A 14,751-nucleotide genomic window follows, 5' to 3' on the forward strand; every position below is an offset into this window, starting at 1 on the left:
TCTTATTGTTTTATTTTGCATATCTATACCTGTGCAAATGAATTCTTGTGGTAAAGTATACTGTAATCCCCATGTTTTTCAGCAGATGGCTTGATAAAGGTTTAATTGTACATTACTTTTGTGACAGGAATAAATATAGAAACATTGGACACTTGATACAAAAGGTAGCTTGTGACAAGAAATGTTTCTTGACCTTGTATAAGGGTCATTTATATGAGTTGAAGATCGAAGGGTACAAAAGTAATAAATTATTGTTCTAACAAGGACTTTTAAATAGATTGATTGATTGTACATTGTTTTACGTCCCGTTCGAGAATTTTTCACTCATATAGAGACGTCACCATATACTGGTGAAGGGCTCCAAATTTAGACCTTTACTCAGCACTCAGGGCCATTTAGCAGTAGGGATCTTTATCATGCCAATGCCTGCCATGACATGGGACCTTTGTTTTTTTAAAAGGTTTCATCTGAAGGACCCGCAACTTTCACTTCAAAGTGCCGAGCGCTTGATAAAAGAACAGTTGCTACCTATTTTTTTCGACTTAGGTCAGTCCTGCTTGGGGCTTGAACCCACTACCTTCAGTCACAAAGCGAGCGCTCTACCGAATGAGCTACCATGATGGTTAACTTTTAAATGGAAAAATATTAGAAGCATTAGGAAAATCAAAGGGTTCAGAAGAGTCAAAATTCTAAAGGTTCTTGGGAAATGTAAAATTTTAAAAGAGAAATCTTCGTATTGGACCAACAAGAAGTAATACTTGGCACAAAGAAGAGGTCAGCAATGAATTGATCTTAAACCATGGCTTGTCTAATGCTAAAGTGGTGGTCAGGGGGTTTGATGGCTGGTGAGCAGACTAGTGATTCTGGGGGATGGGTTCAATCCTGGTCTGGTCTGTTACATTTTTCTCCTTGCCAGTTATACATTTCGTGATGTGACCATGCCCTGGAAGTGATAGGTGAAGACCTGCAGGGGGAAATCCTGGCATATTTGGTGGGGAAGACGTTTAAGGACGGAGAAATTTGGCAGTCCAGTGGGTTCATTCTCCAGAAAGTTCAGCTGGTAGAGCACCTGACTAGTGATTCAAGAGGCCTTTTTTTTCAAATTGACCTGTTCTGGTCAGTTGCATTTTTCTCCTAGTCGGTAATGCTAGGACTTTGGAAAACATTATACTCATACATGAGCACATTAAAGGCTGGTTAGGACCAAAGATGTTACAACCTTAAATTAATTATAATAGGTTTCAAGCCACAGAAATTTGCAATGATTGTATAGTTATATTTACAAGATGGCAGAAAGTAGGCCCTTTCTTTAGTTGATAAATCATGCAGGAGATATTAATTAATTAGTCTCATTAGGATACTTCTATATTTTTCTTTAAAACCAAAAATCTCTGAATCACTGATTTAAAATAAAATGATTTATATCAAGGCACAGAGAGCTTAAAACAATTAATCAAAAAACAAGCAAATTTCATCCTTTGAGAAATCTTTAATCTGAATCTGCATCGCCCCTTACACTGGTTTCTGTGGAATAAAAATAAAAATGCTTTGGTAAAATTATACATCCACAAAAAATACCCCCCCCCCCCCCAAAAAAAACCTTTCATTCCGGAATAAATAAAGCTGTTTGAGAAAACTTTGTAATTATCTTCTTCCGCCATGTGATAGACCACGTGATTAACTATGGAGGCCCAAGAAGTTATAAGTTCTTTCCATAAATAGGACATCAATTTGGAGTTTGAACTGAGGGTTTCCCTATGCTACAAAGATAGAAATCGGACGTATCAAAGTCCAGCATGAGTGACAGTTCCTCATCAAATGGGGAAGGTAGGAAAATAGAGGAAGTAAACAATAAATTACTTGATTGAATCCTGGAAACAAACCCCCCTTCTTAAGCTGTCACGCGTACGTGACACGAAATGAAAATTTATGAAATATTTGGCAAATTATCTATAAATGAGGAAATCAAGTATGAGACATAATTAGCTGCTTATTAGCAGTAAGTGGGCACACATGCACAAGTTCCATAATCGATTTACCTGATATGACCTGTTTACCTGTTCACGGTCCATTTGTTGCCTCCTGAAATGGCTGGGGGCTAGCTGTAAATTTTTTGTTGTGTGTTTTTTTTTTTAAATTTTTTGTTTATGCTGCTATCAACTAGCTAAATAAAGCCACTACAGGCAATTCCCTATATCTTCATATTTCATTTATATGTATAGTTTCATATTTTGCATCCCTTGACAAAACAATAGTAACTAAATACACTAACATGCTTGACTTATCTATACTTCTTGTGTATTTTAGTAAAAGCACTATTAAACATAGAGAGCTAACAAAATTTCATGTCCTTTTTCATTTTTAGCTCTACTGGTCAGAGACCAGAAGAGCTTATGCGATAGTAAGGTGTCCGTCGTCCGTCCGTCTGTCTGTCTGTCTGTCTGTCTGTCTGTCTGTCCGTCTTTCTGTAAACAATTTTTCAAAACGCTACTCCTCCTACAGTTTTGGTCCGATTTCAATATAACTTGGCACACAAGTAGACTACACTAAGATACATAATTTAGTGCATCGGTTTTTGATTTCGATGGACGGTGTTGCCATGGTTACTAAAAATAGAAATTTCTGTGAAATTCCTTTAAAACGCTACTCCTCCTATAGGGTTGGTCCGATTTCAATATAACTTGGCACACAAGTAGACTACACTAAGATACATAATTTAGTGCATCGGTTTTTGATTTCGATGGACGGTGTTGCCATGGTTACTAAAAATAGAAATTTCTGTGAAATTCCTTTAAAACACTACTCCTCCTACAGTTTTGGTCCGATTTCAATATAACTTGGCACACAAGTAGACTACACTAAGATACATAATTTAGTGCATCGGTTTTTGATTTCGATGGACGGTGTTGCCTTGGTTACTAAAAATAGAAATTTCTGTGAAATTCCTTTAAAACGCTACTCCTCCTACAGTTTTGGTCCGATTTCAATATAACTTGGCACACAAGTACACTACACTAAGATACATAATTTAGTGCATCGGTTTTTGATTTCGATGGACGGTGTTGCCATGGTTACTAAAAATAGAAATTTCTGTGAAATTCCTTTAAAACGCTACTCCTCCTACAGTTTTGGTCCGATTTCAATATAACTTGGCACACAAGTAGACTACACTAAGATACATAATTTAGTGCATCGGTTTTTGATTTCGATGGACGGTGTTGCCATGGTTACTAAAAATAGAAATTTCTGTGAAATTCCTTTAAAACGCTACTCCTCCTATAGGGTTGGTCCGATTTCAATATAACTTGGCACACAAGTAGACTACACTAAGATACATAATTTAGTGCATCGGTTTTTGATTTCGATGGACGGTGTTGCCATGGTTACTAAAAATAGAAATTTCTGTGAAATTCCTTTAAAACGCTACTCCTCCTATAGGGTTGGTCCGATTTCAATATAACTTGGCACACAAGTAGACTACACTAAGATACATAATTTAGTGCATCGGTTTTTGATTTCGATTTACGGTGTTGCCATGGTTACTAAAAATAGAAATTTCTGTGAAATTCCTTTAAAACGCTACTCCTCCTACAGTTTTGGTCCGATTTCAATATAACTTGGCACACAAGTAGACTACACTAAGATACATAATTTAGTGCATCGGTTTTTGATTTCGATGGACGGTGTTGCCATGGTTACTAAAAATAGAAATTTCTGTGAAATTCCTTTAAAACGCTACTCCTCCTACAGTTTTGGTCCGATTTCAATATAACTTGGCACACAAGTAGACTACACTAAGGTACATAATTTAGTGCATCGGTTTTTGATTTCCGTGGACGGTGTTGCCATGGTTACTAAAAATAGAAATTTCTTTGAAATTCCTTTAAAACGTTACTCCTCCTACAATTTTGGTCTGATTTCAATCTAATTTGGCACACAGTTAGAATACACTACGATACATAATATGTATTTCTGTTTTTTTTTATTTGGGTGAATGGTGTTGTCATGGTTACTAAAAATAGAAATTTCCGTGAAATACTTTCAAAACGCTACTACTCCTAGTTTTCATTTGATTTCAATATAACTTGTCACAAAAGTAGACTACATTAAGATACATAATTCTATTTATTGTTGCATGTTGCAATGTTTCAAATCCAAGTGCTACTTTTCTTTTTTTATACAAACAGACCAGTAGAGCTACAGTCTCATCAGAGACTTCTGGTTACATTGCTATTAGCCCTTTCACGATAACTGTGGTACTACTCTTTTGCAGGGCAAAATAGCAACATCTGGCAAAGTTTTTGATGACAGATAATTAAATGTCGTATAATTAACAATTACTTTTACATCATATTTCACCAAAATAAATCATTTTGCCCTGCAAAAGGGCAGTACCGCAGTTATCGTGAAACAGTCTATTAGGTATACAAGATAAATATGTTTTAGTTTTATAAGGGATTACTATAATTAATATATTCATATATGACGTACCTTTTTACTACATTGAAAACAATTAAAATTCAAGTAATGGCAGAATTAATTAAGAGCAAGGGTCACAAAGGGCATTATTTGGTTCAGTTAATTTCTGAAAAATCAAAACTGTTTCAATTTTAGTCATCAAAGCCATTTAAAATATCGGTTAAGCACATTCTTACTATATATGTATGGAAAATTTGAATTGACCCAATTTTCTCTTTAGTTGATATAATATTCCTTTCAAACATTCATATAATATGGGTAAATTTATATGTAACTGTTTTGATATATTTCAATTAGAGGACATCTTTCCTTTCAAAAAGTACAAACTATTGGAAGAACATTGCTAAGGTTTTTAACTAAATTGGATCAAGGGATGTGCTCTTTAATAATACATTGTTGAATGTATAGTTGTTTTTATATATTTAATTACACCTGGTTCAGGTGTAATTATTTAATAAATACACCTGAGATCCCATAAAAATCAAGAACATTGTAATTTCATAAAGCATGTTTTCAAATATGTGAACTTTCAGAAGGAAATATCTTATAGGTTATGAAAGCATCAAGTCTCTGTAAACCTGTAAATGTTCGAAATGGGACATTTAGCATGACAATCAAATAATTGGTCTATATAGACAGGCTACTCATGCCCATTTTGTAAATAAAGTGTACATGTAGCTCTTTGGAAGTTTGGTAAAACATTATATGTATACATGCAACTTTTTTTCGTGGTGAAACGTAATGTTTACATCAGTCTTATGAACGCTAATGCGTATACTCTCATTAAGTTCATTGGCCTTGGTGAATACTGACAAATTTATTCAGGTTTATCTTACATATAAAATAAATGCAGAATTTGTTTATGAGTTTGAGTACAAGTCAAGGCTAATCTGTAATCATGCAATAAACAGTGTACATATTTCTGCAGATATTGTTTCTTTTGTGTGAAGAACTATTGGGTTATATTTAGAAATTGTATTTACAATATATTTTAAAAATTTAGCACATTGAAGTTAGTGGTCATCACGGGACTATGTAAATGATTATCACTGGAGTTGTTGCCCTTTAACTTATATATATATATTAGTGTTTCAAAATTGGACCAAAGTTTCTATCAATTATCAGATTGCATTGGTAGCATACAATAGATTTAATAATCAACAGTATCAACTTTCATCAAAGGTTACATTAAATAAAAGTTAAACATGTAAGATATATTCTGAGTAAAAGAAATATCCCTGTAAATGAAAGGAAAATTTCATTACAAATCAGCAGGACTAACTTCTAACATATGCTAAGTTGGAAATTCCGTCCGCCATTTGTATGAGAAATGGATTAACATCCCTTGGTAATGTTAAAAGATAATGTTCTGGTTTGGTAAAATTAAAAAATATTAAATTTTATGAAAATTTAGCGACTATCAAAGTTAAATATTTCCTATCGATTGTTGTTGACGTGCTGCTTTTAGCGCCAATTTTTTTATAGTCAGTAACTATCATAGCAACAAAAATATATATACATTAGTCTCCTAATCCATATTAGTTTTTTTAAAATAAAAGTATGAGTTGTTAAGATTGTAATGATATTGTAAAATAGACTTGTACACGTAACCAAATATAAAAGACTTATGAATTACATGTATTTAAAATAGCAAAACTTTTGAAAACGATACATATCTGCAATGGCAAAAGTGATAAATATCGTTATTTCTCGAACATGTTGAGTAATAATTAAATAAGTTGTGACTTGTCAAAGACTCTTTAACTTGAGTCCAACATGCTGTCACTGGTTTACGATATCTGAATTTGATTTATTAATTTTCTTGGAGTTTGTATATTGTGGTAGAAAATATCTTCTGCTAGAGTGAAATCATTCAGTTGTCCAGTTGTACAATGTCTGATATACAGTTGAATTTGGGTATCTACAACACTGATATTATCTCGAATACCATGGATAAGTGATTTGGAGGTCTCAAACACTTATTCTTTAAGTATTTTACTTAGATATCTCAAATCCTCGGATATCTCAAACTTTTTTCTTGGTCCCATCCAGTTTGAGATAATGAGGTTTGACTGTAGTAGGTTTTATACACCTATTATTTGAGTCCAGTCCAGTTTGGGTCCATGGTAGTTCATTAAAGGATTTAAATTCCTTGAAGCAGGTCTGACATGCATAATAATTGTACCTCCAGTAAATCAGTGTATTATGAAAATGTAAAAAAAATGCTTAATAGTTCCAAGGAGTTCTGTGTCAGTAGAAGCTTGATGGTAAAAAAAAAAAGAAAAGAATTCTGGCAATTAAGAAGCTAGTAAAATTGAAGTTCAGTATCTCAAACACTGATATCTCAAATACCATGGATATATGTCAAAGTGATTTGGAAGTCCCAACCGCTTTTTCTAAAGTATTTTACCTTCAATATCTCAAATCCTTAGAAATCTCAAAGTTCAAGATAATGAGGTTTGACTATATAATGAAAATTATTATGACATTACTATCTATATTCCAGTAAGTCACTCAGCTAGATGACCCATTTCTATCTATATTCCAGTAATAGTCACTCAGCCTGATGACCCATTTCTATCTATGTATCTACATTCCAGTAAGTCACTCAGCTAGATGACCCATTTCTGTCTATATTCCAGTAATAGTCACTCAGCTAGATGACCCATTTCTATCTATATTCCAGTAATAGTCACTCAGCTAGATGACCCATTTCTATCTATATTCCAGTAATAGTCACTCCGCTAGATGTCCCATTTCTATCTATATTCCAGTAATAGTCACTCGGCTAGGTGTCCCATTTCTATCTATATCCCAGTAATAATCACTCAGCTAGATGACCCATTTCTATCTATATTCCAGTAATAGTCACTCAGCTAGATGACCCATTTCTATCTATATTCCAGTAATAGTCACTCAGCTAGATGAACCATTTCGAACTATATTCCAGTAATAGTCACTCAGCTAGGTGTCCCATTTGTATCTATATCCCAGTAATAATCACTCAACTAGATGACCCATTTCTATCTATATTCCAGTAATAGTCACTCAGCTAGATGACCCATTATTATCTATATTAAAGTAATAGTCACTCAGCTAGATGACCCATTTCTATCTATATTCCTGTAATAATCACTCAGTTAGATGTCCCATTTCCATCTAGTACCAATATATTCCAGTTGTTATGACCCTTAATTCATCTGTTTTCCATCCATTTCCAATGATCAGTGGTAAACTTGAGATAAATTTTAGTATTTTCTAAAATAAAACTATATGATCAAATTTGGTATATCTGCATCTTTGGGAGTAGGGGCAAATGTTTTGAAATTCAAAGTCATCACCACTTTGAATTTTATTGACCAGTTACTTGTATCAAAAATTTTGAAATTCATGTCCTCTGGATACAGGATAATGGCTCTGGAGTGGGAATTAATTGGTCAATCATTAAAAATGTATGTTTTTTAGCTCAATTGAGCCAAAGGCTCAAGTGAGCTTTTCTGATCAAAGAGCGTCCGGCATCCGTCTGTCAACTGTAAACTTTTCACATTTTCGACTTCTTCTCAAGAACCACTGAGCCAATTTCAACCAAACTTGCCTCAAAGCATCCTTGGGTGAAGGGAATTCAAGTTTGTTCACAGGAAGTGACGCACCCTCTTTCAAGGGGAGATAATTAAGAATTCGTAAAAATTTGGTGGCATCTTTTAAAAATCTTCTTCTCAAGAACCACTGGGCAAGAAAAGATGAAACTTATGTGAAAGCTTCATTACATACTCTAGATTCAAATTTGTTCATATCATACCCCGGGGGGTAGGGCAGGGCCACAACAGGAGGGTCAAAGTTTACCATAGGGATATATAAGAAATATTTTTTAAAAATCTTCTTCTCAAGAACAGCAAAGCCATGATTAGTAACATTCATACAAAAGTATACTCAGGTAGTGTAGAATCAAGTTTGTTCCAACTGTGACCCCTGGGGGTGTGGCAGGGCCACAACAGGGGGGGTCAAAGTTTACCATTGGAGTATATATTAAGAAATGTCTTTAAAAAATTTTCTTCTCAAGAACAGCAAAGCCATGATTAGTCATATTATTACAGAAGTATTCTCAGGTAATGTAGATTCAAGTTTGTTCCAACCATGGCCTGTGGGGGTGGGGCAGGGCCACAACAGGGGGTCAAAGTTTACCATAGGAATACATAGGAAATATCTTTAAAAATCTTTTTCTGAAGAACAACTAAGCCATTATTAGACATATTAATACAGAAGTACCTTCAGGTAGTGTAGATTAAAGTTCCATCATGACCCCTGGGGGCAGGGCAGGGCCACAACAGGGGGGGGGGGGTCAAAGTTTACTATAGGAATATATAAGAAATATCTTTTAAAATCTTCTTCTCAAGAACAGCTAAGCCATTATTAGACATATTAAGGTATGTCACTCGTGAAATTTCTTATATCAAGGATTTTTTGAGAAGTATATATTGGATAAGTACTCATATAGTATGACTGAAAATCGCAGAGAAAACAGGGAGTCAGTGTGCATTTTACTGAGCTACGGTACAATTAAGTTGACCTTTTTGCACTTAAATTTTAACTCTTTGGTTAATCACTTTATCCTTTATCATATTTTATTAGATGTAACCATGGCAATAAATATAATCTTATTTTACGTATATTAGTTTGATTAATATTTATCATTGAACAAATCTTGTAAATTAATACGCATAAATTATTGTGTGACCTTTTTGCACTAAAAAAGTAACATATTTGGGGCATTAAAAATCTAAATAGGCAATAAAATATTTTCTTGTATCAAACTTTTTACGACTTAAGTGCTGATCAGTCTAAAGTATCGAGTAATTTAAAATAATGAAAGAAAAAGTTGGGGTCAGTGACGTAAATTTGGAAATATTGGTCAAAATATGCGACTTTCAAGCAAAAAACGGTGTAAATTTTATCTTGACTTCTTTAATATATCTTCATTTCTCGGCAAAGTTTGTTGAGGGAAGGTGTAAAATTTATTATAAAAATATAAATTGAGACCTATATTTAATATTCCTAGCATATCATAACGGAAAATATTCTCTGAATAAAAGTATGTGAGGCTAAAGTTCCAAGATATTAAGTTAAATAAATGTGCAGATTTGCAGAATTTTCTGCTAAATATCCCTCCACCACAAGAAATAGTCCCTCATAAATCTTACTTCTTTATGAATTTTTGAGCAGTTTTTTTTATTGAATGTTGAACAATTTACATTGTTTCATTTAAATATGTTATAAAAATTGAATTTTGATAAATAGTTTTGAAGTAAGAGGTTCTGCCTGAACTTTTCTAAAAAGCTGACGAGTGACATACCTTAATACAGAGGTATCCTCAGGTAGTGTAGATTCAAGTTTGTTCAAATCATGACCCCTGGGGGTAGGGCAGGGCCACAACACTGGGTCAAGGTTTACATATGAATATATAGGTGTAATGGTTAAAGGGCATTGGAGTGGAATGACCTGACAACCCTTGGAATGGACTAGCCTAAGGGTATATAAGGCAAAGCTTTGGAAAAGTCAGGCATTCAGAAGGTAGATGTAGAAGTTGGGCGATGAAGTTAAGGTATTCCATCCTAATAACAAAAGATTCAATGAAGTTGAATACATAACAGATGTGTAGGTGTTGAATATTCAGTATATTTAGACATAATTCCCATTTATTACTATTAGCATCTAAGGAGGGGATGTGTCCTAATTTATGACCTTGAATTTTTGGTAAGAGTTATCTCCCTCTGTTTTTAATTAATAAAAAATATCAATTTTAAAAATCTTACCTTGGGAAAAAAAATCATTTTCAATTGTCATTCTATTTCTAATGTGTATTAGTGCATTTTTTCACTACAGTATTTATTGATATTATTTGAATTTTTATATTTAAAAAATTGCTCCATAGACTTCAATGCAATCTTTGTTAATTAGTACTAAGTTCTGGGTGTAGTAAACCTGAAGAAGATTGAGACAACTGGTTCTTATCTATCAATGGGAACCTAAGGGAGAAACACGGTGCAAGTAGTACCTTACCCAGTCCCCATCTCTAGATGAAAGAGAAAATTTAAGTACTGTGTGATATACCCTCCAGCATTTTTTTTCCTTATATAACTGGTACCGATAAACGGTACCATTCCCAATGCCAAAAAAAAATTTTCCCAATATTTAGTCTAGACTAAAAATTTCCAATTCAACTGCCAAGCAACAGACTACGATGACATTGTATTTCTTTTTATATGAAACATTGTACAAGTTGACTAATTGTTTCACACCGCTTAAATCGAAAGTAGAGATTACATTCGGATCACGCTCGCCCTTTTCCGTAACCGATATTTGTGGTTAAGGAAATGGCCGAGTAGTTACGATTGTAGAGATTAGTTGTAATATGGTGGGACCTGTGGTGTAGACAGCATAGTGTCATACATTTTGACAAATTGAAAGCATGAAAATGCGAAAACAAGGGACATCGATACGAAAAACAATAAATACTTGCTGTTTATTCTTTAAAACACAGAGTAGTAGGTAATGAGGTTGGAATAGACGCAAAATATGTTTCATTTGTTTTAATGAGAGAAAATTTTCCTTTGTTCTACTTCGATGCTATTTTTCCCAATTGAACCGGTACCGGACCCTTTCCCAATGGGTATAAAAAAATCGCTGCCCTCAGACATAGCTGTCCAATCATTAACTCAGACAGAGTGTAAAAGGAAAACAGGATTATATCCCTTGTAAGAACCTGATCATACACATTACATAGGAAATATCTTTGAAATCTTCTCAAGAACAACTAAGCCATTATTAGTCATATACCGGTATATACAGAAGCAACCTTAGGTATTGTAGAATCAAGTTTGTTCAAATCATGACACCCAGGGGTTGGGGCACAACAGAGGGTCAAAGTTTTGCATAAGAATATATAGGAATCATCTCGAAAAAATCTGCTGCTCAAGAACAGCAAACCATGATTAGTCATATTATTATAGGAGCATCCACAGGTAGTGTAGATTCAAATTTGTTCAAATTTACAGTGGGTAGGGTGGGGCCACAATGACCAATCAGAGTTTACATAGGAATACATAGGGAAAAAAATCTTTAAAATCTTCTGTTTAAGAACAGCAAAGCCATGATTAGTAATATTGACATAGAAGCATCCTGAGGTAGTGTAAATTTAAGCCCCCCCCCCCCCCCAAAACTTTTCAATATACTGAACTGATTTCTGCTTCTTCCTAGCCAGTTTGCTCAGGTGAGCAATGTGGCCCATGGGACTCTTGTTTTTAAATATTTTCTTTACACTTGGTTAGAAGTCACACTATTTGCGTTATTAGAATCCTGGATAGTGAGTCCACCGTCAAAAGTGAAATTCAGATCCTCTGGGTCAAATGTGTTTGTAGACAGAATCTTGTGGTATCACTTTATAAATACCAGGAAAATATTACTTTTTATAAAATTTTCATTTTAATATTTTTTTAAAGTTTTTTTTTAAGATATGAAATACATGTACATGTATATTGTAAATATGAGTATGCAATAAGAATAAATTATTTTATACATGCATAAAAAAAAAGTGATAAATGAGGTTTAAATTTAGGAATCAAAACTAAATTTCCTCATTAACAAAAGATAAATTTTTTGACTTATCGAATACTCTTGATTTCCTTCCATATTTTCAGAAATACATGAAAACATATACATTTTATCAGTTAATATTTTCATGCTTCGTTTTTTCCATTTCATCATTGCTTCCTCAACTGCATCAAGTTCTACCAGTGGCATCTTCAGTGCCAGTTCTAAGATACTAACTAAAGAAAGGAGTCATATGACACAAATAATGACAATACTCAAAAAAAGACAGAGGTGCAAAAACACATTTATTAATTAGTTGAGTGGTCTTATAAGTACTTCAAGTAGCTATTCCTGCTGCTAGCTACCATGGATACGTCAAAGTATTTTGGAAGTCTCAACCGCTTTTTCTTACTAGGTATTTTACCCTCGATATCTCAAATCCTCGGATATCTCAAAGTTTTTTGGGGGGTCCCATTGAGTTCAATATAATGAGGTTTGACTGTATAATGAAAATTATCATGACATAACTGTCATTGTTGTTCAGTTATAGTCACTCAGATGACCCATTTCTATCTACCAGTATATTCCAGTTGTTTTGAGTATGACCCTTAAGTCTTCTGTTTTCTGCCCATTTCCATTTCCAATGATAAGTATTAAACTTGCAATTTTAGCTTTTCTGAAACTAAACATCAGTATAATGATATAAATTTGGTATAAAATTATAAATCTTTATTGCATAATACACCCATATGGGTCAAGCAGTAGCATCTTTGAGACTATAGGCCTGGGGTGAATATTTTGAAATTCTAAGTCATCACCACTTTGGATTTTATTGACCATGCAGTTAGCATACATGTATCAAAAATTTTGAAATTCATGTCCTCTGGTTCTGGAGTGGGCATTAGTTGGTCAATCATTAGAAAGGTTTCCGTTTTTTTTTTCTTTTACACTTGGTTAGAAGTCACACTATTTGCATTATTTGAATCCTGGATAGTGAGTCCACTGTCAAAAGTGAAATTCAGATCCTCTAGGTCAAATTTGTTTGTAGACAGGATCTTGTGGTATAAACATGATTAATACCAGGGAAATATGACTTTTTATAAAATTTTTATTTTAATATTTTGTAATTTTTTTTAAAATATGAAATACATGTATATTGTAAATACCAGTATGCAATAAGAATAATTTATTTTATACATGTAAAAAAAAAAAAAGAAGTGATAAATGAAGTTTAAAATTAGGAGTCCTGAAACACTTAATTTCCTTGACTAAATTTCATCATTAACAAAAGATAATTTTTTGACTTATCAAATACTCTTAATTTCCTTCCATATTTTCAGAAATACATGAAAACATATACATTTTATCAGTTAATATATTCATGCTTCGTTTATTCATTGCTTCCATGACTGCATCAAGTTCTACCAGTGGCATCTTCAGTGCCAGTTTTAAGAAAGGAGTCACATGACACGAATAATGACAATACTCAAAAATAGACAGAGGTGCTAAAATACATTTATTAATTAGTTGAGTGGTCTTAATAAGTACTTCCAAGTAGCTAGTTCCTGCTTTTTTGAAGTGGATGTGGTTTTGCTGTGTGTTAAATATATTTAGTCTTGCCACGTGCCACGACACTTTCAGGCAGTGGCACAGCGTAACGTCACCTTTAAAGTTCCAACGCTGCATAAAAAGGAAAGAGCTGGACTTCCAAGATTCATTTCTCACACGATAGATTTTTTTCTAGACAGTTTGCAATGTTGGCTCTTCCAAATGCAGCTACTATGAATTACCCCTCTTATGACTATTCCGCTGCTATGTATCCGGGCCAGACTTATTGGCACCATCAACAGAGGCCATATCCGATTAAACAAGAAGAGCCTGAATATCAAGGACAGATAACTCTTAGGGATCTGGAGAGGTTCTTGCCTCCTTGTAGAGGTTAGGCACTTAAAATTCTTATGCAGATTTACTTTCCTTTTCGTAATTTTCCAGATAATTGTAAGTAAGTATGCAAGAGTTTTTTTTTTCTCCAATAAAGTTTTTAAGTGCTTTTTTTTCATTGTGTGATTTTCTGCAATGCAATCAAAATGTGGGTGATTTGTAAAGAAAATTTTAATCAGAAACATTAGAAGGAATTTTTCACAATGTGTTTGTTTACCCTGTCTTATATATGAATTTCTAATTTTAAAAAAATATATTGATTTCTCTGTTGTAAAGATGTAAACAAGTAAGACACTTAGACATTCGCTTATGTTTGACTGTAAACAAAATTCATTCATGATAATATAATTTAGAAACAGAAAGACCTGCATGTACCAATAATTTAATGTTCAATTCATAAAATTGCCAAATTTCTTGAGTGAATTTCCAGGAAAATAACATTTATTTATCACAATTAACAGCATGAATTAATTAGCTTTATACTTTGTATTTCAGTTGTTTAAGTAAATTACAATCCTTAGGCTGAGCTGCTTTGATTCAATTATGTACATGCACAAATACTTAAGATTGACATGTCATAACAATCCATCCTATTTTATTTAAAATTATAACCATCAAAAATTTGCAATTTACTTTAATTGACATAAGATTGAAGATTTAAATCACAAGTAATTGTATTGCATATTAAGTGCATTTAATAATAATTTTTAATATTTTATAAGGAGATTTTTTATTTTACATTTT

At 33.3% G+C, this 14,751-nt stretch overlaps 1 protein-coding gene across 2 annotated transcripts in view; it reads left to right on the forward strand.

Annotated features, from left to right (window-relative positions):
• The first annotated feature begins 1,667 nt into the window (after window positions 1-1,667).
• The window catches only part of LOC133172440 (hepatocyte nuclear factor 4-gamma-like), a 42,221-nt gene continuing 29,137 nt past the window's right edge, over window positions 1,668-14,751 (forward strand). The window contains exon 1 of one of the 2 annotated variants that reach the window (XM_061307324.1): window positions 1,668-1,827. In XM_061307324.1, coding sequence (XP_061163308.1) covers window positions 1,797-1,827 — 31 coding nt within the window. In that variant the 5' untranslated portion in view covers window positions 1,668-1,796. Of the gene's footprint in view, window positions 1,828-13,805; window positions 14,005-14,751 lie in introns of those variants that run through there. The other variant, XM_061307322.1, reaches the window with a different exon arrangement.

This window comes from Saccostrea echinata, unplaced genomic scaffold (assembly GCF_033153115.1).
Source record: "Saccostrea echinata isolate AGI-Se365-2 ecotype Australia unplaced genomic scaffold, CSIRO_AGI_Sech_v1 ptg000054l, whole genome shotgun sequence".
In the NCBI taxonomy this organism is placed as follows: domain Eukaryota; kingdom Metazoa; phylum Mollusca; class Bivalvia; order Ostreida; family Ostreidae; genus Saccostrea; species Saccostrea echinata.